This window comes from Trichomycterus rosablanca, chromosome 4 (assembly GCF_030014385.1).
Source record: "Trichomycterus rosablanca isolate fTriRos1 chromosome 4, fTriRos1.hap1, whole genome shotgun sequence".
Classification (NCBI taxonomy): domain Eukaryota; kingdom Metazoa; phylum Chordata; class Actinopteri; order Siluriformes; family Trichomycteridae; genus Trichomycterus; species Trichomycterus rosablanca.
The window spans coordinates 31,595,594-31,623,509 of NC_085991.1; the positions used below are offsets into that span (position 1 = coordinate 31,595,594).

A 27,916-nucleotide genomic window follows, 5' to 3' on the forward strand; every position below is an offset into this window, starting at 1 on the left:
CTGATCTAGACTCTGTCAGAATGAATACTTCTAACCTGAAAGCACGGTTTGTTTATTGTACACCGTGAAAAGATTCCGACGTTAAAACATTGGTTCCGCGCTTCATTTCTCCGCCCGTATATATATATTACACTGATCAGCCATAACATTACAACCACCTCCTTGTTTCTACACTCACTGTCCATTTTATCAGCTCCACTTACCATATCGAAGCACTTTGTAGTTCAACAATTACTGACTGTAGTCTATCAGTTTCTTTACATATCTTTTTAGCCTGCTTTCACCCTGTTCTTCAATGGTCAGGACCCCCACAGGACCACCACAGAGCAGGTATTATTTAGGTGGTGGATCATTCTCAGCACTGCAGTGACACTGACATGGTGGTGGTGTGTTAGTGTGTGTTGTGCTGGTATGAGTGGATCAGACACAGCTTGAACCCCAAACCCAGTACAGAGTCGTCTAACACTAGGAGGGAAAGCAGGGTTAGGAGTAGCCAAATGCTCCAATAAAGAATAGCGTTGAATAGACTGGTTTACAAAAATATTACTTTATATTAATTATATAATTACATTATATTTTAATTATATAAAATCTAATATTAATCTAGTAAAATACACAGTCTAAGTTGAAAATTGAATTAAAAATGCCTTAAAAAAAGGGCAACAACCAAATTTCTGTTAGGACATAATCAAGCCTAATAAATAGTTTCTTCTCTCTCTCCCAGAGCTTTTATTGAGCAACAATGGTGTCTCAACCAAAAAAAAGTAACATTAAATGTCCATTATTAGTACTCAGCAATCTGAAATCAATAATCAACCTAAATCTGAGATTTTTTACATGACTTGCATTCTTTAAATCCTTCTTGTACCTGCTAAAAAAGTTAAGAACTATTATACAAGAACAGAGCTTAAACATTAAAACACACATTACATACTAATTTCCTTCAGTTAAAAGAAGGGAGTTTACACAATAATTTATGCATTGTGCAAAAAAGCAATTGCTACAACTTGGAAACACACACTTCCTGTAGTTGTTCAGTTGATCAGCCACTTTACTTCTTTATGAAGAATAGTCAACATTAATAGTAGACAGATATTTAATACAAAGTAAAACTTATTAACATTTATTGCTATTATAATTAAAGCACATTTAAACCTGATCCCAAAAGTTAACTATGAAGATTCCAGAACAAAAAAAACAGCAGCTGTTTGGAATTTGATTTTGACATTAGAATTATAACATCAAGAGGTTAATGGAATTAATAAAGATGTAAAGTTAGTCTTTCCAAATACAATAGACCATTGAGTTACGAACCGTTTACCATACAAACATTTTGGGTTGCGAGCGATGTTTTTCAACTTAACGTACGAACAAATTTCGGATTACGAACCGAAATTTGCGAAACACGTGACGTGTATATATATATACAGTATATGTATATATATATATATATATACAGTGAGCAAACATTCAGACAGCGGACAGTGTTTTTTCAGTGTTTTCTTTATATTTTGTAAGATTCAATATTAAAATGGCCTCAAAGAATGTGCAGGAAAAGCATAGTGGTGAGAAAATGAAAAAAATCTATTACATTTGTTGTTGTATAATTACTCCTGCCAGTAGCTGTCACTGTGTATCAGACAGCGGGGACAGTGAGTGAGAGAGAAGAAGGAATTCAGTAAAGCATTCTTTCTTTCGTGCAATTACACCTACAAAATACAATGCTATTGAAATAAAGAAGAACATAATAGAGAAATATGAGAGTTATTGTTGTTTCTGGTAGATACATTTTATAAAAAAAAAAAAAAAGAAGGAAATTTATTATGGTGTATGGTATAGCACACGTACTGTACTGAAATGTGATTTGATGTGTGTTTTATGTACAGTACAGTACTACTGTGTATTGTTGTTTATTATTGTTTATTACAGGAATGTATATTCTATAATTTAAGATTAAATGGAAAATGTACTTGTATTTATAACAAAAAAGACCTTTTAAGGAAAGGGGGGGTTTGGGAGGTCTGGCACGGATTAATTGTATTTACATTAATTCTTATGGGAAAAATAGGTTTAACTAACGAACATTTTGACCTAAGAACAGCCCTTCGGAACCAATTAAATTCGTAAGTCAAGGGTCTACCGTAGAAAGGTTTTAAACAATCACCTGGGCTGCGTCCGAAATAGCATACTTCCTTACTAAACAGTACGCGAAAGCAGTTAGTATGCCCGAATACGTAGTATACATTAAACATTATGTGAAAAGTACCCGGATGACCTACTGCCTGCGCAGCCATTTTTGAGTATGCAAACGATGCACACTTACGGTCCGATGATCTATCCCATAATTCAACTGGAGCTGCAAAGGCATTCGTAGCGAAGAAGAAAGATGGTGGAAAGCAGAGTAAGACAAACATTAAAAATGTTATGATTTGGTACAACCCTGATAACGTTATGAGTAGCTTTGTGGAGAACAACAGAATTAATTTCATCCAATTTAAAAATTGTCGCGATGAGACATCATGAATCATGTGACGTCAGTAAGATGGCGGATGTAGTACATACAAGGTTGCGTGCATACTGCACACTTGTGTACTGAAAGTGCTTACTGCTTTACTGGCCGAGCAGTGTACACTACCTCAAACCTAGTATGTACTGTTTAAGTATGCGATTTTGGATGCAGCCCTGGTCTGGACTTTAAACTTTTTCCCCTGAATCATTTTACAAATACTTAATTGTGTGTAGTGGATCAGTACCTTGCTGCATAAAGCAAACTGCAATATAACAGCTTCAAATGCCTTTTAGTTAATAAAATCATATCATTTTTACTGTTGCCTTTTTTATATGGTTACCTCTCAGTATTAGAACTGGGTAACTGTCCACATTTTTTAGCAATACTAATATTTAAGTTGAATTTTTAACACAAAATGTTGGCTGTACTGAAGTATTTAGTTGTCTTAAAGATGGTAAAGGGGGTGATTGATTTCATTTGATTTTTTATTTCATCTTTTTTTTCACAGTAATCACCAGAAGCAACTTAAAGTTGAATGTTCAGCTATGTTCAGTGGAAATGCAACAAGTATTATAAAGCATTATAATATCATCAATTCAGCTTTGAAAATTATAATGCTAAATTATAAGCAAATGTACACAGATAGATAATTTTCTACAACTGCTCATATTCTAATAAATGTATTTTAAAATATGTTTTTCACATTTCACCCAATCTAATCATTGCTAACTCCCCTATTAAAATTCTCTACCACCCCAGCTCTGGCCGAGAAGAGTTGGGACTATCCTGCGTCTCTTCCAACACGTCAGCAGCCGCATCTTGTCACCGAGTCTCACAGAAAGCCATTTTGTGCACTGAGCAAAACACTATGAACTGACCAGACAACTAAATGTACAGCCGCAGCAAAGCCCAGTCAACCTCCCTACCTCAAGAACAGTCAATTTTGGTTGTTTGTGGATTTGGCCAGGTCCATTGAAAGGATAAAGTAAAGGACACAAGTTATTTATCTACATGCCTTTGCCAATATTCTTCCCAATCCTGGTAGCATTTGGGTAATAATCAGAGCCTAGGTGTGTTAAAGTATGTACACAGTGTTGTTTAGGAACTCATTAAGAAAATTGACGGCACAAACAAGAATTAACTATGAAAATGTTGTTGTGAAAATGCTGTCACCTTTCATATGATTATCTATAGACTAGTAAATGTTCTTTTTACACTTGGCTACTCTGACTGAAACGTTTGGCCTCCTGGCCTGAAATGTAAATGTTCATGCAAATATACACAATGGAAAATGGACAATATGCAGCATTCTATATGAAGTGCTTTCACACATGAAACCCACAAAGTTTCAAGCTGATTAAGCAGTTTATCTAGTTCATAATGGGTTTTTTTCCGATGGTTTTTTTCTTCTCTCTCATCTCCTGTTGGCATTATGATAGAGGAGTTCAATATATATATATTGGTCTTTATGTTTAAGTGCAATAAGCCATTATTCATACATAATCAATACACAATCTTTGTAGGACTCATACAATGTCTAATCGATCTGTAGCCATCAAATTACCAAAAATTTATTCTAAACAGTGAGGCAGTGAGGCACAGCAGTCAGGGGGATGGCAAAAGCCCTACGGTGGATTGGCACCCTGTCTAGGATAGTCCTGCCTAGCCATTTGGTGGTGTATTCTCAGTGCCAGTCCTAAACCCTAATAAAATAAGAAGGGTTCTGTCAGAAAGAGCATTTAGCTTTAAAAAAAAACTGTGCTGAAGTAGATATGCAGAGCATAATGATGAATAAATAGAGGACAGTAATAATTTGGTCTCAGCAACGAACTAAAATCCAGAGTAGTATTTGCAGCATATTATATTTTGAGTAATGTATAAATTATTCCATTTATTTTTTCCATGCTTACAAACCTGCACATGGTATTACTCATTTAATACACAGTAAGTCATATAAGTATGCAGCTTTTTAGAAGTACATAAGTTCTTTGCTTAGTGAAGAGGCCAGTTACTATGGTGATGAGTGATGCAGCCTTGGAGGTCAGAAGGGTCCGCTATTTACACAGTAACACAGAAAGGCCTGATTACACCAGAGAGTAAGAAGAGTATTGTAAGTCTAGAAACTAAAAGAAGAAAAATGTCCATCTAAGGAAAAAATGGAGCTGGTGTATCACAAAAAGCTCTGCAGTTCATACGTACTCTTTTGAATCTAACTACTAAACCACTTTACAAACCCCATTTCAAATCAAATCTATGATTTGATTATTGTTTTGAACTTATATGTAACTGACAAAAATACGAAGTTTTGGCCCATCAGTGCTGAAATCTTGAGCTCTCAAGTTCGAATCTCAGCTCTGCTATTAACCACCATGGTGCCTATACACAATTGGCTGTGCCTATACAGACACACATTTCGCTGTGCCTATACAGACACACAATTCGCTGTACCTATACTGACACACAATTGGCTGTGCCTATACAGACACACATTTGGCTGTGCCTATACAGACACGCAATTCGCTGTGCCTATACAGACACGCAATTCGCTGTGCCTATACAGACACACATTTCGCTGTGCCTATACAGACACACAATTCGCTGTACCTATACAGACACACAATTCGCTGTGCCTATACAGACACACAATTCACTGTGCCAGTATAGACACACAATTCACTGTGCCTATACAGACACACAATTCACTGTGCCAATATAGACACACAATTCACTGTGCCAGCATAGACACACAATTCACTGTGCCTATACAGACACACAATTCGCTGTGCCAATAGACACACAATTCACTGTGCCTATACAGACACATACTTTGCTGTGCCTATACAGACACACATATCACTGTGCCTATATAGACACATAATTTGCTGTGCCTATACAGACACACAATTCACTGTGCCAGTATAGACACACAATTCACTGTGCCTATACAGACACACAATTCACTGTGCCAATATAGACACACAATTCACTGTGCCAGCATAGACACACAATTCACTGTGCCTATACAGACACACAATTCGCTGTGCCAATATAGACACACAATTCACTGTGCCTATACAGACACATACTTCGCTGTGCCTATACAGACACACATATCACTGTGCCTATATAGACACATAATTTGCTGTGCCTATACAGACACAATTCAATGTGCCAATATAGACACACAATTCACTGTGCCTATACAGACACATAATTCGCTGTGCCTATACAGACACATAATTTGCTGTGCCTATACAGACACATAATTCGCTGTGCCTATACAGACACATAATTTGCTGTGCCTATACAGACACATAATTCGCTGTGCCTATACAGACACACAATTTGCTGTGCCTATACAGACACATAATTCGCTGTGCCTATACAGACACACAATTCACTGTGCCTATACAGACACATAATTCGCTGTGCCTATACAGACACATAATTTGCTGTGCCTATACAGACACATAATTCGCTGTGCCTATACAGACACATAATTTGCTGTGCCTATACAGACACATAATTCGCTGTGCCTATACAGACACATAATTTGCTGTGCCTATACAGACACATAATTTGCTGTGCCTATACAGACACACAATTTGCTGTGCCTATACAGACACATAATTTGCTGTGCCTATACAGACACATAATTCGCTGTGCCTATACAGACACATAATTCGCTGTGCCTATACAGACACATAATTCGCTGTGCCTATACAGACACGTAATTTGCTGTGCCTATACAGACACATCATTTGCTGTGCCTATACAGACAAACAATTCGCTGTACCTATACAGACACAGCATTGGCATCTGCACAATGAGACGGGAGATAATGGAGATTGGTGTGTGACTCTCTGTGTGCAATGTGATTGGCTAAGAATGGACAAAAGTTACACTTGCAAAACAATTTGCATCCTCAGTTCCCAAATGATTACAACTTTTTCAGAAATTGGGTTTGTAAATGATATAATGTGTCTCTTAAAGTTGAAAGAAATGCAAGAAAAAATAAGTTTTCCCCCCCAAGGCACGAAAAACAATGTTCTGAGTAGAAGATAAAGATGCAAAGTCAGAAAAGACAAAACACACACATCATAACCAGCTTCTCGTTCCGGTGTGCAATTTGTCTTCTTACAGACAAGGTATTCCTTTAGGCAGCAACAGTACTGAAAACCAAAATGATGAGCTGTAATGAGTTGTGTTTACCAATGCGTCCTGTCTTCCCTGAGGACTTGTTTAATTCTAATCTCTTTAAACACGAAGGTATGGAGTGTGCCACTGCATCACAGTAGATGTTTCCCCACTAACACAGCTACCAATCTGTCGTTACAAAGCTGTAATTCAATAGTGTACATTTATAACAAACCACAAAATACTGTAATCAAAAACACAACACATAAATAATATATATATATATATATATTATAATATATATATATATATATATATATATATATATATATATATATATATATTATATATATATATATTATATATAAATATCTAATATATTAAAAATATATTATATTTTTAAATATATATATATATTTTTTTTTTTGCTTATTATATATATATTATATATATATATATATATATAATAACATATATACATATATTATATATAAATATATATATTATATATAAATATCTAATATATTAAAAATACATTATATTTTTAAATATATATATATATATATATATATATATATATATATATATATATATTTTTTTTTTTTTTTTTTTTTTTTTTGCTTATATTAATCAAAAGACATCATCATGATATTGTGCCCTTTGGAACGCCATAATGTCTGCACAGATGACTCAAAATATGACGTCTTCATAAAGGGGGGCATAGTAGCACACATCACTGTGGGTACATCCACAGCAGTTTATCTAATAAAATGCAGTGTTATATTATCTCTTATAAAAATGCAAAATGCAATATCCCAATATTTTTCCAGTATTCACAAAGAAATAACCTTTTTATATTTTGCTGAGCACGCGGGTCAGCAGGTAAAGTGGTTAACAGGTGAGGGAATCATGATTGGGTATTAAAGAAAAATCCACCAAAGACTCAATCTTTGCAAGCAATAATGAGTTATGGCTCATCACTTCATCAACTTCAACTTCATGAGGCTTTGGTGGATTGCACCATCCACCATACATAATACTGTTGAAAGATTTAGGGAATCCAGAAAAAATTCAGTCCATGTATGTCAAGGCTAGAAAACAACATTATATGAAAAACTGTCATGATACTGTGATAAATATTGCCACATGGGCTGGGATTACAGTGCTAAGAACTGTTGTCAATTAACATGGCCCGCCGCTGCATGAAGCAATGCAACCTGAAACTGTAAAGCCATACTATGCGTTCTATGCAGTTATGCTGCTGTGCTGTGGGCCTGAGTTTGTGTCAGATGGACCAAGAAACAGTGAAAACAATGCTATGGTCAGAAGAGTCCATATTTTAGTATTTTTCAGTGTTTTCAGGGAAAAATCTATATCGAGTTCTCTGAGCCAAAAGACAAAAATGAACTATCCAGATTGTTAACAGTGAAATATTTAAAAGCCAACATCTGTCTTTGATTTGTTCATGTCTTTGAATCTTTTCAACTGACGTCCCAATATTTCTGGAAATAAGGTTTGCAAAAGGCACACATATGTATGGCTGCCCTTTTCATGAACGTTCATGGTAACCATGTTTCTATCAAATCAAGTTTTAGATTATCTTACAGAACAAAGTGTAGAGATGGCAACCAAAGCCTTTCTAAAAGGCCTGGTGTTCATTAATTCATAATAGGATACATTTTCTACAGATGGGGGAAAGAATTGCAGAAATGTCTAGACTTTACAGAAGTTTTTGCTCTTTTATCAACTGCAAGAGAAACACAAAAGATCCAAAAGGGAAATAACAGTAGGTCACCATAGAGAAAACCCAAAAAATATATTTTGACTTGAAGGAAAAATAGGCGATAATTTATGCCAAATTAATGCAGACACCATTAATGCTTTATAAATTATAATAATTTATTTAGAAAGCTAATTATTGATATATTTATCCTTATTGAAATAAAATAATCTAGTCAGGATTGCTGTGATCTAAAGGCTATTGCAAAAACACTGGGTGCAATGCAAGTTTACTGATTACCCCCACCATCACCACCACCACCACCAAAGTAATTACTAGACCTAATTCTTCACACTCCCAGCTTTTTTGTAATCATGGAGTCAATACTGCAATGCAGTTTGTTTGTTCGAACATAAAGTCTGTACTTTTTGCTAGGTGCAGTGCATTATTCCTTTTTCATCCTTGAGCAGATGAACCAACTATGACATAACGACCCCTCCTTACACACTCACACACACTTTATTGTGGAGTCTGACATTAGCAATGGCTAATAAATCAAGAAAAACATCATGTTATGGCAACCCAAACTAATACCATCCACACTTTCAGCTTTTTTGCAGTCATGATGTCAATACTGAAATGCAGCTTGTCTGTTCTCACATAAAGTCTGTATTTTTTGCTAGGTGCAGTACATTATTCCTTTTTCATCCTTAAAGGGAGGAACCAATTATGACATCACAACCCCTCCTCACACACTCACTCACACTTTATTATGGAGTCTGACATGAGCTAAGACTAATAAATCAAGTAAAACATCATGTTACAGCAACATTAACCAATACTCTCCACACTCAGCTTTTTGCAATCATGATGTCAATATTGAAATGCAGTTTGTAAGCCGCTCAGGTGGCGCAGCGGTAAAGTACGCTAGCTCACCAGAGTTGGGTTTCTAGATGCATCGTATCGAAACTCAGCTCTACCTTTCCGACTGGGTTGGGCGGCAGTATGAACAACGTTTGGCTGTTGTTCAGGGGTTTAGGGGTAGAAGTCGGAGCATAGGTCCTCATAACTGGTGCGACTGCGGCCCCTGCTGGTTGACTGACGGCACCTGCACAGGGCTGAGGAATAACATTGAGGGGGGTGTGACCCTCCGTGCGCAGTGTCTCTCGGTGTATGAAGCTCGTGCAGATGAAAAATGCAGGCTGTACTGATTGCGTGCCGGAGGGGGCGTAAGTCAGTTGAGTGGCGTCCTCAGTCAGCGGCAAAGGGTCGAATCAGTATAGAGGACGCATTCAGGGTAATTGGACACAACTGGAATGGGGATAAAAGTTGGGGGGAAAAAGTGGGAAAAAATAGATAATAAAAAAAAAAAAAAGAAATGCAGTACATTATTCCTTTTTCATCACTGAAGGGAAAAAGCAGTTATGACATCACAACCCCTCCACACACTCACACACACTTTATTATGGAGTCTGACATGAGCTAAGACATCATCTTATGGCACCCAAACCAATACTATCCACACTTCCAGCTTTTTTGCAGTTATGATGTCAATATTGAAATGCAGTTTGTCTGTTCTCACATAAAGTCTGTACTTTTGCTAAGTGCAGTACATTATTCCTTTTTTTTTATCATTAAGCAGATGAACCAACCTATGACATCACAAACCTTCCTCACACACTCACACCTGATTATGGAATCTGACATTAGTAATGACTAATAAATCAATAAATCAGCTTTTTGCAGTCATGATGTCAATACTGAAATGCAGTTTGTTTGTTCGAACGTAAGGTCTGTACTTTTTGCTAGGTGCAGTACATTATTCCTTTTTCATCCTTGAGCAGATGAACCAACTATGACATAACGACCCCTCCTTACACACTCACACACACCAATACCCTTCACACTCCCAGCTTTTTTGCAATTATGATGTCAATATTGAAATGCAGTTTGTCTGTTCTCACATAAAGTCTGTACTTTTGCTAGGTGCAGTACATTATTCCTTTTTTTTATCATTAAGCAGATGAACCAACCTATGACATCACAAACCTTCCTCACTCACTCACACTTTATTATGGAATCAGACATGAGCTAAGACTAATAAATCTATAAATCAGCTTTTTTGTAATCATGATGTCAATACTGAAATGAAGTTTGTTCTCACATAAAAGCTGTACTTTCGCTAGGTGCAGTACATTATTCCTTTTTTATCCTTCAGCAGAGGAAACAACTATGACATCACAACCCCTCCTCACCTCACACACTCACACTTTATTATGGAATCTGACATTAGCAATGACTAATAAATCGAGTAAAACATCATGTTACAGCAACGTGAACCAATACTCTCCACACTCAGCTTTTTGTAATCATGATGTCAATGCTGAAATGCAGTTTGTCTGTTCTCACATAAAGTCTGTACTTTTTGCTAGGTGCAGTGCATTACTTTTTTTCATCCTTGAAGGGAAGAACCAATTATGACATCATAACCCCTCCTCACACACTCACACTTTATTATGGAGTCTGACATTAGTAATGACTAATAAATATATAAATCAGCTGTATGCAGTCATGATGTCAATACTGAAATGCAGTTTGTCTGTTCCAAAGAAAAGTCTGTACTTTTTGCTAGGTGCAGTACATTATTCCTTTTTCATCCTTCAGCATATGAACCAATTATGACATCACAACCCCTCCTCACCTCACACACTCACTCACACTTTATTATGGAGTCTGACATGAGCTAAGACTAATAAAGTAAGTAAAACATCATGTTATGGCAACCCAAACCAATACTCTCCACACTTCAAGCTTTTTTGCAATCATGATGTCAATGCCAAAATGCAGTTCATCTGTACTTTTTGCTAGGTGCAGTACATTATTCCTCTTTCATCCTTAAAGGGAAAAACCAATTATGACATAACAACCCCTCCACACACTTATTCACACTTTATTATGGAATCTGACATGAGTAAAGACTAATAAAGCAAGTAAAACATCATGTTATAGCAGCCCAAACCAATATTACCCAATATGGTGGTGAACTGTACTTGGTGTTCCCTATAGAGCCTTCACAATGAAAAGCCAAGGTCTCAAAGCAGCAAACTGATGAATCATTGCTTTTAACGATATGGTAATCTAAGCAAACGAGACTCAGACTCTCGTCTTCTCTGCTTTCTTATTTCTTACGTAGTGTTAACTGCACTGCACAGGAGTTTAAAGCTAGAGACTGATCACAGCAGCTGACTTTCCTCTTGCATAATTTATTGTTTTAAGTGTGACTTTTAGCAGCACCATAAAATAACAATGTTGCTTAATACACCATGTTGCCAAAAGTGATTGGACATGCCCCTGAGTATTACATTAAGCATACACTAAAAGTAGTTAAAAACAACTAAAGTAGACCCTTGAGTTATGAACGGTTTACCATAGGAACATTTTGGGTTACGAACGATCTTTTTCAACTTAACGTACGAACAAATTTCGGATTACAAACAGAAATTTGCGAAACACGTGACGTGACAAACAAGTTGACTCCAACCGTCTCTCTCTCTCTCTCTCTCTCGCTCTCTCTCTATATATATATATATTTATATTTTTATATATATATATATATATATATATATATATATATATATATATATACTGTATATATATATATATATATATATATATATATATATATACTGTATATATACTGTATATATATTGTATATATATATACTGTATATATATACAGTGTATCACAAAAGTGAGTACACCCCTCACATTTCTGCAGATATTTAAGTATATCTTTTCATGGGACAACACTGACAAAATGACACTTTGACACAATGAAAAGTAGTCTGTGTGCAGCTTATATAACAGTGTAAATTTATTCTTCCCTCAAAATAACTCAATACACAGCCATTAATGTCTAAACCACCGGCAACAAAAGTGAGTACACCCCTAAGAGACTACACCCCTAAATGTCCAAACTGAGCACTGCTTGTCATTTTCCCTCCAAAATGTCATGTGACTCGTTAGTGTTACTAGGTCTCAGGTGTGCATAGGGAGCAGGTGTGTTCAATTTAGTAGTACAGCTCTCACACTCTCTCATACTGGTCACTGAAAGTTCCAACATGGCACCTCATGGCAAAGAACTCTCTGAGGATCTTAAAAGACGAATTGTTGCGCTACATGAAGATGGCCAAGGCTAAAAGAAGATTGCCAACACCCTGAAACTGAGCTGCAGCACAGTGGCCAAGATCATCCAGCGTTTTAAAAGAGCAGGGTCCACTCAGAACAGACCTCGCGTTGGTCGTCCAAAGAAGCTGAGTGCACGTGCTCAGCGTCACATCCAACTGCTGTCTTTGAAAGATAGGCGCAGGAGTGCTGTCAGCATTGCTGCAGAGATTGAAAAGGTGGGGGGTCAGCCTGTCAGTGCTCAGACCATACGCCGCACACTACATCAAATTGGTCTGCATGGCTGTCACCCCAGAAGGAAGCCTCTTCTGAAGTCTCTACACAAGAAAGCCCGCAAACAGTTTGCTGAAGACATGTCAACAAAGGACATGGATTACTGGAACCATGTCCTATGGTCTGATGAGACCAAGATTAATTTGTTTGGTTCAGATGGTCTCAAGCATGTGTGGCGGCAATCAGGTGAGGAGTACAAAGATAAGTGTGTCATGCCTACAGTCAAGCATGGTGGTGGGAATGCCATGGTCTGGGGCTGCATGAGTGCAGCAGGTGTTGGGAGTTACATTTCATTGAGGGACACATGAACTCCAATATGTACTGTGAAATACTGAAGCAGAGCATGATCCCCTCCCTCCGGAAACTGGGTCGCAGGGCAGTGTTCCAGCATGATAATGACCCCAAACACACCTCTAAGACGACCACTGCTTTATTGAAGAGGCTGAAGGTAAAGGTGATGGACTGGCCAAGCATGTCTCCAGACCTAAACCCAATAGAACATCTTTGGGGCATCCTCAAGCGGAAGGTGGAGGAGCGCAAAGTCTTGAATATCCGCCAGCTCCGTGATGTCGTCATGGAGGAGTGGAAAAGCATTCCAGTGGCAACCTGTGAAGCTCTGGTAAACTCCATGCCCAGGAGAGTTAAGGCAGTTCTGGGAAATAATGATGGCCACACAAAATATTGACACTTCAGGAACTTTCACTAAGGGGTGTACTCACTTTTGTTGCCGGTGGTTTAGACATTAATGGCTGTATATTGAGTTATTTTGAGGGAAGAATAAATTTACACTGTTATATAAGCTGCACACAGACTACTTTTCATTGTGTCAAAGTGTCATTTTGTCAGTGTTGTCCCATGAAAACATATACTTAAATATCTGCAGAAATGTGAGGGGTGTACTCACTTTTGTGATACACTGTATATATATATATATATATATAACTGTGTATTGTTGTTTATTATTGTTTATTACAGGAATGTCTATTCTATAATTTAAGATTTAAGGGAAAATATATTATTTTATAATTTATAACAAAAAAGACCATTTAAGACAAGACAAGGTTAGGTGGGGGGGTGGGTTGGGAGGTCGGGCACAGATTAATTCTATTTACATTATTTCTTATGGGAAAAATAGGTTTAACTAACAAACATTTTGACTTAAGAACAGCGCTTTGGAACCAATTAAATTCGTAAGTCAAGGGTCTACTGTACATACAATCAATTAAATGTTTTCAACTTTGTAACAGAAGCCCTTTTTTCTTCCAGCATTACTGTGCCACTGTGCACAAAATAAGGTCCATAACGACATGGTTTGACAAGTTTTGCTTCAAGAAACTTTTGTGACCTCCACAGAGCTCTGACCTTAACCCAACTGAACACCTTTAGTGAGCCAGGCAAAGCTCTTTTAAATGAAGGGTCATAAATTTTTAACAGATATGCACCAAAAATCTTGGAATCTTTAAAAGTCATGGTGTGTCATTAAGACCAAGCTGATTGTACATGCAATTAGCTAAGCAAGTTCTTTAGAATTGTTCATTATATATTTTACATCTAATTAATGTAGACACTGATCAAATGGGAGTATTAACATATTTCATTCAAGATGGTAAGTAAAAATTACCATTTCATCAGAAGGAGAAATGAATCTGATAACCAAGTCATTTTCACACAATGCAGAGATGCAATCCAGCAAAGTGGCCGAAAGGGATTATACAGCAACCCCAGCAAAGCAACAATTTGCAAAGTTGCTTGGGCTGGATGACGCAATAAAGTGGACTTGAAGTAAATATTTTGCAAATGAAAAGCAAAGTAACGTGGCAACAGAGAGTCTTTTTTAAAATGTCATCACAAAACACACAGAAAAGGAAGAACACACCAAAAAAAGGCAAGCATGAGATATTACTTAGTTCACATGTGTTTTAACCATGGATGCAAATGTTACTCTTTTATTTTAACTGATAACTGACTAGCATATACCGTCCCATCAACATATACAATAGACCCTTGAGTTACGAACGGTTTACCATAGGAACATTTTGGGTTACGAACAATCTTTTTCAACTTAACGTACAAACAAATTTTGAATTATGAAGCGAAATTTGCATAACACGTGACGTCACGAACAAGCTGACTCTCTCTCTCTCTCTCTCTCATATATACTGTATATATATATATATATATATACGTATATATACAGTGAGCGATCATTCAGACAGCAGACAGTGTTTTTTCGGTGTTTTCATTATATTTTGTAAAATTCAATATTAAAATGTCCCCAAAGAATGTGCAGAAAAAGCTTCGTGGTGAGAAAATAAAAAAAAATCTATTACATTTGTTGTTGTATAATTACTCCTGCCAGCAGCTGTCACTGTGTATCAGACAGCGGGGACAGTGAGTGAGAGAGAAGAAGGAATTCGGCTCAGTAAAGTATTCTTTCTTTCGTGCAATTACAAAATACAATACTATTAAAATAAAGAAGCAAATAATAGAAAAATATGAGTTATTGTTGTTTCTGGTAGATACATTTTATAAAAAAAAGAAGGAAATTTATTATGGTGTATAGCACAGCACACATAATGTACTGAAATGTGATGTGTGTTTTTTATGTACAGTGCAGTACTACTGTGTATTGATGTTTATTATCATTTATTACAGGAATGTCTATTCTATAATTTAAGATTTAAGGAAAAATTTACTTGTATTTATAACAAAAAGACCATTTAAGACATTAGAAAGGTAAGGGGGTTTGGGGGGGTCTGGCACGGATTAATTCTATTTACATTATTTCTTATGGGAAAAATAGGTTTAACTAACAAACATTTTAACTTAAGACCAGCCCTTTGGAACCAATTAAATTCGTAAGTCAAGGGTCTACTGTATAACATATCACTAATATTCATATCAGCAAGTCATAAAAAACAGTGGGGCGGCACGGTGGCTCAGTGGGTAGCACTGTCACCTCACAACAAGAAGGTCCTGGGTTCGATCCCCAGGTGGGCCAGTCTGGGTCCTTTCTGTGTGGAGTTTGCATGGGTTTCCTCCGGGAGCTCTGGTGAGGTGAATTGGAGATACAAAATTGTCCATGACTGTGTTTGACGTTAAAACTTGTGAACTGAGGAATCTTGTGTAATGAGTAACTACCGTTTCTGTCATAAATGTAACCAAAGTGTAAAACACGACGTTAAAATCCTAATAAACAAACAAACAACAAAAAACAGTGTAACAAAGCAAATAAAGCACTAACATAGAACAGAGAGATGAATATAAATGCCATGCGCACAAGCATTCTAGCATCATGAACATTGATTTTAAACAGTCAGTAGGCAAGGCAAGTTTCATTCATTACAAGCGCTAATTAAACATGCTAGTCATAATTATTAGAGACGCAGTTGGCATATTAAAGCTCTTCCTGATAAAATTTGTGTAGTTATTAAAAAATGATAAGCAGGCAGATGCAGTTATGGAGCATGGTGCAAAATATGCACATAATTTGTGAGTTTAACTAACCCTCATGCTCTGTTTGGGATCCCTGAGACCCCAGAGCCTCTTTGGGGACCCCAAAGAACAAGGCAGTAAAGTCAATGTCAATAGAATACAAGGGGTAACATGCAGTCTGACTCTATATTGATGCAAAGTAGCTTTCCAGTTCGTGATTTTTACATGTAATAGTTCAGTTCATTACTTGAATAATATACACTGATCAGCCATAACATTAAAACCACCTCCTTGTTTCTACACTCACTGTCCATTTTATCAGCTCCACTTACCATATAGAAGCACTTTGTAGTTCTACAATTACTGACTGTAGTCCATCTGTTTCTCTGCATGCTTTGTTAGCCCCCTTTCATGCTGTTCTTCAATGGTCAGGACTATCACATGACAACCACAGAGCAGGTATTATTTAGGTGGTGGATCATTCTCAGCACTGCAGTGACACTGACATGGTGGTGGTGTGTTAGTGCGAGTGGATCAGACTCAGCAATGCTAATGAAGTTTTTAAACACTTCACTGTCACTGCTGGACTGAGAATAGTCCACCATCCAAAAATATCCAGCCAACAGCACCCTGTGGGCAGCATCCTGTGACCATTAATGAAGGTCTTGAAGATGACCAACTCAAACAGCAGCAATAGATGAGCAATCGTCTCTGACCTTACGTCTACAAGGTGGACCAACTAGGTAGGAGTGTCTAATAGAGTGGACAGTGAGTGGACACGGTATTTAAAAACTCCAGCAGCGCTGCTGTGTCTGATCCACTCATACCAGCACAACACACACTAACACACCACCACCATGTCAGTGTCACTGCAGTGCTGAGAATGATCCACCACCCAAATAATACCTGCTCTGTGGTGGTCCTGTGGGGTCGGTCCTGACCATTGAAGAATAACATGAAAGGGGGCTAACAAAGCATGCAGAGAAACAGATGGACTACAGTCAGTAATTGTAAAACTACAAAGTGCTTCTATAAGGTCAGTGAAGATAATAAAATGGACAGTGAGTGTAGAAACAAGGAGGTGGGTTTAATGTTATGGCCAATCTGTGTAAATAAAAAACATAATTTTTCCTTTTTAGATTAGAATCTTTAAATCACTGTGTAAACAGAGCTGGCGCCCACACACTGAGGGCAATTCGAGGTGTGTTAAAAATCTGCATTCATTCTCTGTACAGACAGACAGTAGCTGCGCTGATGCGCAAATAGAGTTGGTTCATGCTTTATTTAGGCAACTGGGCTTAGAAAAATGTTTTTTTACCACCAAGTATATAGAACAAGGGTTTCAAATGGACTGAGACTCAGAACAAATATGTAACATGTAGACACACTAAAAGATGGATATGTACGTTTGACAATATTGGTTTTTAATTTAAGGCATGACTAATGACCAGTACTGAGCTAGTAAATGTGCAAAACATTGTTCATTTATAACTTGTTCAACAGTGGAAAACAAATATGCATTATATAGTATTTTAGTTCCCAGTATCCATCACAGAGAAGTTTCAATTATTGGGGGAATAAAACGCAGGTGACTAAGCTGTGATAAATGAGAGAGTATGACAGCCAAATTAGGGAGTGGATTGAGGGATTTCACTGTGCTGAAAAGGAGTTAAGTGGGAAGATTAGAATGTTTGGAGTAGCAAGCCAACTAAATCTCCAGTAACCCAAAGCCATTCTCCGATAGTAAGTGAGCCAGATGCACACTACACCCACACTCCACTGCGCCCACCACTCTCCAACAGGAGATAAGCAGAAAAGAGCAGAAAGGAGCAGAAAATCCAGCAAAAAAGCAAATGTAGTATACTACAAGACCAATTCATAATCAAATAACAACAGGGTAAGAGAAAATTTTAGCACAGAGTATTTTTCCCTCATCTAATCTAATCTGGCACAGACAAGATGATGACATTTCCACTGCCACTATTCAGCATCCTATGAATGTGTGTCAGTCAATACCAAATCAAGCAAAGTTTGCAGAGCAGTGGTTGTTTTGGTTGGAGGCGGTGATGAACAGCTGCTCCCACATGCACAGAGGCCAAATGATTTTACTGTACAATTACAAGCAAGCCAGGCAAAGGTTGCCAAATTGGATTCACTAATTCCAGTCCAATAATGATTAAAAACATGCCTGATCCTGTTTATATGAGCCATAATAAACTACACTGTACATCAAAAAGGGACATCTCTACCATTGCCCATAACTTTGACAAATGTTGATAAAATGCTTTCATTGTTGCATTCATAAAACAAGTGTTAATAAAGTGAAACAAAAGGTAGAAATTGCAACCGTGTTTTGTAGCAACAGCTTCTTTCTCAGACTTAAAGATGATAAGCATGTCTTATTAGTTTAAATGATTTTTCAGCTGATGAATGCAGGACATGCAGTTTAGGCATTAATATATTGTGTACATGACCACATTAATATGAACATTATAAGAGATTGCATATAATTCAATTGTTGCAATTAGCAGTACAAAAACATTAACATTATTTAATTATGTTAAACCTAGTAACACTGTCTAAAGGGACTGGAGTTGGTATCACTTGAGGTGTGTCTATGATTTTGACTGGCAAAAGGGATTTAAACACGCATGGATCTGTGTTCATTCAGCCATTTTTTATTTTTCTTCACTTTCCTACAAATGACCCAGTTACAGAATTGCACACAGACACTGGCTTACTGACACTTCAGTAGAGAAACGTAATGCATCCCATATTTATAACAAAACTAGTGGGAGTTATACATAAAATGAGCACTTGAAGGTAGCATAAAAATAACACAGCTGGACAAGAAACGCCCAATCTGGCATCACTGTACCCACTTAACCATGTGGAACATTTTAGATGTCAGAAAGAAAAAATCATGTTAGAGCAGCTGAAGGGTAATTTAAAAATGTAAACATCACAAAGTCCTTTGTGTCTTCTTCTCACAAGACACAAAGAAAAACCTGTCACAATGCGATAATGCTTAGATTTTAAACAGAAACCAAGCAACAGCACATGATCATAAGTACAGCTTTTATATGCTTTAAATATGGGTTCCTGACCTGACAATTGCAGAGAACCATTCCTTTAAGGCAAAGATTGAAAATTATTATGAAGCCTGTGTTCAGTAGAACTGGTACTGACCTTACAATGTTTGTTTTGGCAGAAGACAGAACAGGTTTCTGTGGGTCATGGTAATTCTTTATTTTTCTAAATACAACATCAGATGGACTGCCTTACGTCTTTAACTGCTAGATGCATTATGTTCTCCCATTATATGGGAGAAATGTTAGGAGGATATCAATTACAGAGATGCAGTTACTTACCTAAATAGCTTTATAGGTACAACAGAACGCATTACAATTATGTCTCCTGAAGAGGAACGCTTTAGGAAACAACAATTGACGCTGGATGTGCTTCAAACCACACACTAGCATATTAAACACCTTCTCAGAAGAGTGGCTGTTGTTAAAGCTTAGAAGAGAGCAAAGAGGTCACTGTTTTAATACCATTAGTTTTTAAAACTGGATGCCCAATAAGCTCATGATCAGGTGCCCAAATACCTTTGGAAATATAGTGTACTCTGCGGTTTGTGGTGCCATCAGGAGATTACTTGCGTGCTGCATGAACAATGCCCACCTGTCATAACTATGGATGTAGGTTTGTACACATTAGCAAATAACATTAAGGTATCAGTTTTAAATCCATATAGTCTGAGTAAATATTGGCTAAAGAAACTAGGTTTTAATTATGAAAGAACATAAAGAACATAAAAAGAACATCAGCGCATTATAATCAATATTAAAATTTTCATTATTTTGCTTGTTTTATGGATATGTTATTTATTTATTAGGATGTTAACATCACATTCATGACAGAAGAGGTAGTTACTTGTTACACAAGATTCATCAGTTCACAAGGTTATATCGAACACAGTCATGGACAATTTTGTATGTTCACTTCACCTCACTTGAATGTGTTTGGACTGTGGAAGAAACCGGAGCTCTTGGAGTAAACCCACGCGGACACAGGGAGAACATACAAACTCCACACAGAAAGGACCCGGAGCGCCCCACCTGGGGATCGAACCCAGGACCTTCTTGCTGTGAGGCAACAGTGCTACCCACTAAGCCACCTCACTTGCATGTCATTGGACTATGGGAGGAAACCGCAGCTCCTGGAGGAAATCCACGCAGACACGGGGAGAACATACAAACTCCACACAGAAAGGACCCGGACCGCCCCACCTGGGGATCGAACTCAGGACCTTCTTGCTGTGAGGCAACAGTGCTACCCACTAAGCCACCTCACTTGCACGTCATTGGACTATGGGAGGAAACCGCAGCTCCTGGAGGAAACCCACGCAGACACGGGGAGAACATGCAAACTCCACTTAGAAAGGACTCTGACCGCCCCACCTGGGGATCGAACCCAGGACTTTCTTGCCGTGAGGTGACGGTGCTACCCACTGAGCCACCGTGCCGCCCTATCTTCCTTTCACCTCACTTGCATGTTTTTCGACTATGGGAGGAAACCGGAGCCCCGGAGGGAACCCACGCAGACACGGGGAGAACATACAAACTCCACACAGAAAGAACCCGGACCACCACCATGCCGCCCTTTATGGACTCCTTAGATATAACGACTGGCCCTTGAGACTAGTACCTAAATACGGAACTGAGAATGCAGATCAAAGAAACAGGTCAAAATCAACAGGTGCACTTTGTCCTTATGACATCACAATTGGGAGGTAGGTCCATGGGAGGAGGATTTACAGGCTGCACAGCTGTCTGAGAAAACGCCCAATCTGGCAACACACCACCCACAGCACCATGTGGAACGTTATACACCTTCTCAGTCCAGGCAAAGGGACTCATGCAAATGCTGACCGGTGTACGTGCGAGTCCGGCTCCTTACAATGCACATCACGGATGAAGTCAAAGATGCAGGGCGTATTTCTGTAGGCCATACGTCAAACTGACGTCACTGAACGAAAAAAGAGGAATACCTAGTGTGTGCACTGTATGCCACGCTGCAATAAAGCTTGGCTTTAAGGGGGAAAACAAGCAGTAACATGCAACATGTCTAAGGCGCATACTAAACAATAGCACACAGATCGGGAACATTAGGGTACTACTTTAAATAGTGTTTAGTAAAGTATTATGCTGATGGAACTGTGGAGAGGATTCGTTTAGTTCTGATAGTCAGATCTGGCAGTGTTGATCTGCTTTGAGCTTTTACTCATCATACTGTACACGTCCACTATCGCCCACGGCTCCACACAGCCTCCCGCATGGTGCACACAGAGGTCTGTAAAACACAGCCTTATTTAGGAAATCCACAGGGTCTAAGAGTGCGATCTCAAAACACAGGAAACGCAGAGGCCTTTTCATACAACTGAGGAAGTGATCAAGATTAATCTCACACTGTGTGCAGTATAAACACTATGACACAGCTCTGCCTGAATCTAGTATGCGAGATCGGGATGCACGCCGCCTTTATCGCATCAATGTGACCCCCCTTGGTTTATGAGATCAAACATCAATCAAGTCTGGCTCTCAGTTTTCGTAAACAAACCAGTACACACGAGTCAACTTCACGATGCAGCCCTGAAGCAAGCCTAGAAAATCAAGACTGAGCGTGCACCCTAATCTGATCATGCGATCTGTGCCTGGACACACGAAAGCAAGTCACATTTCAGCCTGGTGGTCCCTAACCCCACCCTATAGCCAGTGTGGTTCACTAATAGGATAACAATATTGATATCACGACCCCAGACTACAGTCATCTCATGCTGATCACAGCCCACAACGCTTTGTCTATCTTTAATGACTCCCACAATGACTGCTATCGCTTCGTGACGTTAAACACAGCGAACTTGAGTTTGAATTGTGGAGTTGCACAGCCTCTTACCTGGTCCCCGCCTTGTCTCCCATCTCAGAAGCCTCTTTTTCTTCCAACGGACACAGAAAGAATGTCTCTTTTTTTTCTTAAATAAACGAATCGATGAGCTTGCAATCTTAAGCTCGGGCTGCGTTCTGTGCACTGGGATCTGCAGCTGGGTTTAGCAGGGTAGTTTCCCGCAGTCCCGAGACGGAAACCTCGCTCTCTGACTGCCTCTTCTGACAGCAGCCACAAAACCAGCCCCCCGTACCGTGACTGATAGACCTACCGGCCAATCAGCTGAGGAGAAGAACCTGCGTCATAATGCGGTCACGTTGTGTACTCGCCCTTCCTCTAGGAATACCAATTAGAAAGCTTACTAAGGGAGAGGGCGTGAGTTGGACTTTGGTTCGTAATATTTTTGGAGTGGGGATTAACATTTTGGGGGGAAAAACATTAAATATAATTATTTATAACATGATCAGTGGTAGCTAAACAGTTAAACTACTGGAATAAAGATAGACAGGTTAATGCTTTAAGGTTGCTCTGTAAGTTCACCACCTAAATAATAATACCTGCTCTGTGGTTGTCCTGTGAAGAACAGGGTGAAAGCAGGCTAAAAAGGTATGCATTGAAATAGATGGACTACAGTCAGTAATTGTATAACTACAAAGTGCTTCCATATGGCAACTTACAATACTGTGACAGTATAAAGCCTAAGCATTTGACGGTTAAGGGCCTTGCTCAAGGGCCCAACAGTGGCAACCTGTAAACAGTTAAATTACTGGAATAAAGATAGACATGTTAATGCTTTAAGCCCCAGCATTGCCAGGTTGCTCTGTAAGTCCACCACCTAAATAATAATACCTGCTCTGTGGTGGTCCTGTGAAGAACAGGGTGAAAGCAGGCTAAAAAGGTATGCAGAGAACTAGATGGACTACAGTCAGTAATTGTAGAACTACAAAGTGCTTCTATATGGTAAGTGGAGCTGATAAAATGAACAGTGAGTGTAGAAATAAGGAGGTGGTCATAATGTTATGTCTAATCGGTGAATATTACATTTACATTTTTGGCATTTACCATACACTTTTATCCAAAGCAACTTACAATACTGTGACAGTATACAGCCTAAGCATTTGAGGGTTAAGGGCCTTGCTCAAGGGCCCAACAGTGGCAACCTGTAAACAGTTAAACTACTGGAATACAGATAGACATGTTAATGCTTTAAGGTCCAGCATTGCCAGGTTGCTCTGTAAGTGCAGGTCCTCAAACCTTAATAGTTTGAACTGTATTTGGTCACACTTGTAAGTAACTTTGGATATAAGTGTGTGCAAAAATGCAAAAATAATGCATACATGGAAATAGGCTTTCCATTTGCCTATGTTACATTTCCCATATGTTACATAAATGTACACCGATCAGACATAACATTATGACCACCTCCTTGTTTCTACACGCACTGTCCATTTTATCAGCTCCACTTACTATATAGAAGCACTTTGTACTTCTACAATTACTGACTGTAGTCCATCTGTTTCTCTACATACTTTTTTTAGCCTGCTTGCACCCTGTTCTTCAATGGTCAGGACCCCCAGAGGACCACCACAGAGCAGGTATTATTTAGGTGGTGGATCATTCTCAGCACTGCAGTGACACTGGCATGGTGGTGGTGTGTTAGTGTGTGTTGTGCTGGTATGAGTGGATAAGACAGCAGCGTTGATGGAGTTTTTAAACACCTCACTGTCACTGCTGGACTGAGAATAGTCCACCAACCAAAAATATATCCAGCCAACAGCGCACATGGGCAGCGTCCTGTGACCACTGTTGAAGATGACCAACTCAAACAGCAGCAATATATGAGCGATCGTCTCTGACTTTCAGCTACAAGGTGGACCAACTGGGTAGGAGTGTCTAATAGAGTGGACACAGTATTTAAAAACTCCAGCAGCGCTGCTGTGTCTGATCCACTCATACCAGCACAACACACACTAACACACCACCACCATGTCAGTGTCACTGCAGTGCTGAGAATGATCCACCACCCAAATAATACCTGTGGTCCTGTGGGGGTCCTGACCATTGAAGAACAGGGTGAAAGGAGGCTAAAAGGGTATGTAGAGAAATAGATGGACTACAGTCAGTAATTGTAGAACTACAAAGTGCTTCTATATGGTAAGTGGAGCTGATAAAATGAACAGTGAGTGTAGAAACAAGGAGGTCATAATGTTATGCCTGATCGGTGAATATTACATTTACATTTTTTGCATTTAACAGACACTTTTATCCAAAGCAACTTACAGTACTGTGACAGTATACAGCCTAAGCAATTGAGGGTTAAGGGCCTTGCTCAAGGGCCCAACAGTGGCAACCTGGCAGGGGCGAGGCTTGAACAGTAAGGCTTGTTTTACAGTAAAATTAGGACAACACACACGAGAATCAAATATAAACATGGGAAGCAATATCAGATAGATGAAGATAGATAGGTTAATGCTTTAAGCCCCAGCATTGCCAGGTTGCCACTGTTAGTGCAGATTCTCAAACCTTAACAGTTTGAACTTTATTTGGTCACACCTGTAAGTAATTTTGGATACAAGTGTGTGCAGAAATGCAATAAAAAATGAAAATAGGCTTTCCACTTTCCACATTTTATGTTTTTTTTCCCCATTATGTGTCATTTAGAAAATAAACAGAAACTATGTTTTAAATGTATAAAGTTTATTATCCTGTGGTTTATGTCTTCTTACCTTATTTCTATTAGAAAATTAACAAAACGTGGAGTTTGACCTGGGGTGTGCAAACCTTTGAGTGAAAATATCTAAAGAACATACAGAAACAACTGTTGAAATAATAATAATAATCTTTGTTTAACCCTCTTTATACATGAAATGCAGCTCAAAATGTTTTACAGTAAAATTAGGACAACATACACAAGAATCGGCACGGTGGCTAGGTGGGTAGCACAGTCGCCTCACAGCAAGAGGTTCGATGCCAAGGAGGGGTGGTCCAGGTTCTTTCTGTGTGGAGTTTGTATGTTCTGCCTGTGTCTGCGTGGGTTTCCTCCCACAGTCCAAAAACATGCAGTCAGGTTAATTGGAGACACTGAATTGCCCTATAGGTGAATGGGTGTGTGCATGTGTGTCTGAACTGCGATGGACTGACGCCCCATCCAGGGTTTTACTGTGTGCCTTGCGCCCACTGAAAAGCTGGGATACATTGAGCAAGCCTGAAGTAGACGTCCTGGATTTTATAAGCATCTTAAAATACATGGGTAAGGATAATGCACAATGAATGTTTCTAATCAATGTATTGCTTTGAAAACTAATAGCAGCTCTTTAAAAAATCTATACAAAAAGAGACCATAAGCCAATATAATGTTACAAGGATTGGTGTTAAATAATATTTCCTGCACACGTTACAGCAATCAGTGCAAGAAAATACAAAATGCTGGGTTGAGTGAAAATATTATGTCTTCTGCCATCTAGTGACCTGACAGACATAATGCATCCACTATATTAGATTATTCAACATTTAGCAAGTATTTGAATGGTTTTTTTTATCAACTGTTATCTTGGTCAGGGTCGCGGAGGATCCTGGAAAAAAACACTGGACGTAAGGAAAGCAATACCCTGGACAGGAAGCCAAGCCATCAAAGATCTTCGGCCATCAACAACATGCTAAGACTGCTAAACTAAAAACTAATACAATTAGATTATTGTATTACAAAGTCAGTGTTTGGCAACAACAGCATAGGGCAAATGTATTTACAAATCATGCAAAACCAACAGCCATCAGTCCATACCTTAAATAATTTTATGCAATTACAATTTTCTGAAAGTGTATTTTAACAAGCACTATTAATATAAGTGTTAAGGAAAACTAAGTCCATACTAAGACTTCATCAAGAAAAGAGCTAAAGTTATGTTTAAACACTAACTGCCCCTTTACTAAAGTCAACCTACATAAATATTTTATTTTATTTAAATGTATTCAGTTCAATTATATTCTAGTGCCAGTGCAATAATTGATTGCTGTACTAGTAAAATAACTTAGAGTTTCCAGAATTACACAAGCTTAGCATTTCATTGGTCTGTCTGGTGCCACATGATTGAAAACACACAATTCTCAAGAATGTCATTCTATTCCATAGCATCAATAATCCTCTTTATTCAAACTAAGAAGCCCAGCCCCAGACCAAGTTATTTGTCACTATGATAGTCAACTTTACTATTGTTTTAGTATCTGCCAAACATATACAGATCAGACATAACATTATGACCACCTTCCTAATATTGTGTTGGTCCCCCTTTTGCTGCACTGTGATGCACTGTGTATTTTGACACCTTTCTATCAGAACCAGCATTAACTTATTCAGCAATTTGAGCTACAGTAGCTCGTCTGTTGGATCAGACCACACAGACCAGCCTTCGCTCCCCACATGCATCAATGAGCCTTGGCCGCCCATGATCCTGTCGCCGGTTTACCACTGTTCCTTCCTTGGACAACTGTGCCGTGATGAAGAGATAATCAGTGTAATTCACTTCACCTGTCAGTGGTCATAGTGTTATGCCTAGTCGGTGTATTTCACTGCCAGATTAATGTGAAGTGTGATTCACACTTCAAAGAATGAAATGAAATAATGAATTTGCATGTATTTACATATTGTAAATCTTATATATACCTATTCCATTAAACATTTTACAGTTCTTGTGCTGAAGCTGCCTTACGTTTGCTGTAGTAAGTGCTGAATCAGAAACCACCTACTTTAATTTTTTTATTTACTGCAGTCTTGTTTCTTCACTTAAAATAAATCTCATTCAAAGCTTAAGGTTGACTAGGTCAGCTTGATCAGGGCAGAGATGTAACAAACCAGCTTGTTGGAAAAGAGCATCCTATGACAGGGCCATGTTTAAAGTTACTGAGTTCTTCAATAATACTCTTTAGTGCAGGTCTGTCTGAAATAACTAAATCCACTTAATAAAAGGAGTCATTATATTATTCAACCATCCAATTAGCCATCAGTTTTTATGGCTTCCCAAAGTACAGTTGACCAAATGTCTGGCATATGTGGGAAAAATGTATCATTCAGATCCATTGATTTAACTGACTGCAATAATAAATTTACTCACTGCATTTTCAAAATCTGCATGTAACTTATCTGGCTGATGATTTATACACCTCCTACAACCACATCTTTACTTATGAAGGTTTCCATTCTGATTCTATCCTTTTTCTGTCTGTTCTTTCTGCTTCAGGAGATGGGTGCTTAATTTTGGTTTCCTTTAAATATGTTTGTTAGTTTCTGTTGTTTGGCCACACATTACTTCTGTCATTTCCTTTTTGGTTTTGGGTTCTTTAGCCACAGTCTTGTTCTGTCTTGGCTAAACATCCTGCATATTGCTTGATAAATCCAACAAATATGGTTCATTTAAAAGGTCCCATTTTGAAATCTTATTGACATTTTTTATTAGTGAAAAGGTACTAAATACGCAGTGTGAAGATTACACTAAATCAGTAGCGTTTTTACCATACACTGTAAGCCCGGATAAGTTCAATCTACTTAAAAAATTTGAGGAAACCGGTTGCCTTAAAAAAGTTAAGTAATGTATAATGAAAACTTAAAACATTAAGTTATTACACCTAAAAGGCAAGTTGATTAAACTTTCTTTTTTTGTTATACCAACTGCTTTTCCCAATAATTCTACTTAATATCTTGAGCTCAATGGAAAAAA

The 27,916-nt window shown here is 38.2% G+C and overlaps 1 protein-coding gene across 1 annotated transcript in view; it reads right to left on the reverse strand.

Moving 5' to 3' along the window:
• The window catches only part of arrb2b (arrestin, beta 2b), a 92,463-nt gene extending 70,077 nt beyond the window's left edge, over positions 1-22,386 (reverse strand). The window contains exon 1 of the mRNA XM_062993199.1: positions 22,218-22,386. Within this exon, the coding sequence (XP_062849269.1) occupies positions 22,218-22,240 (23 nt within the window). The 5' untranslated portion in view covers positions 22,241-22,386. The remainder of the gene's footprint in view (positions 1-22,217) is intronic.
• Between the last annotated feature and the right edge of the window lie 5,530 nt (positions 22,387-27,916).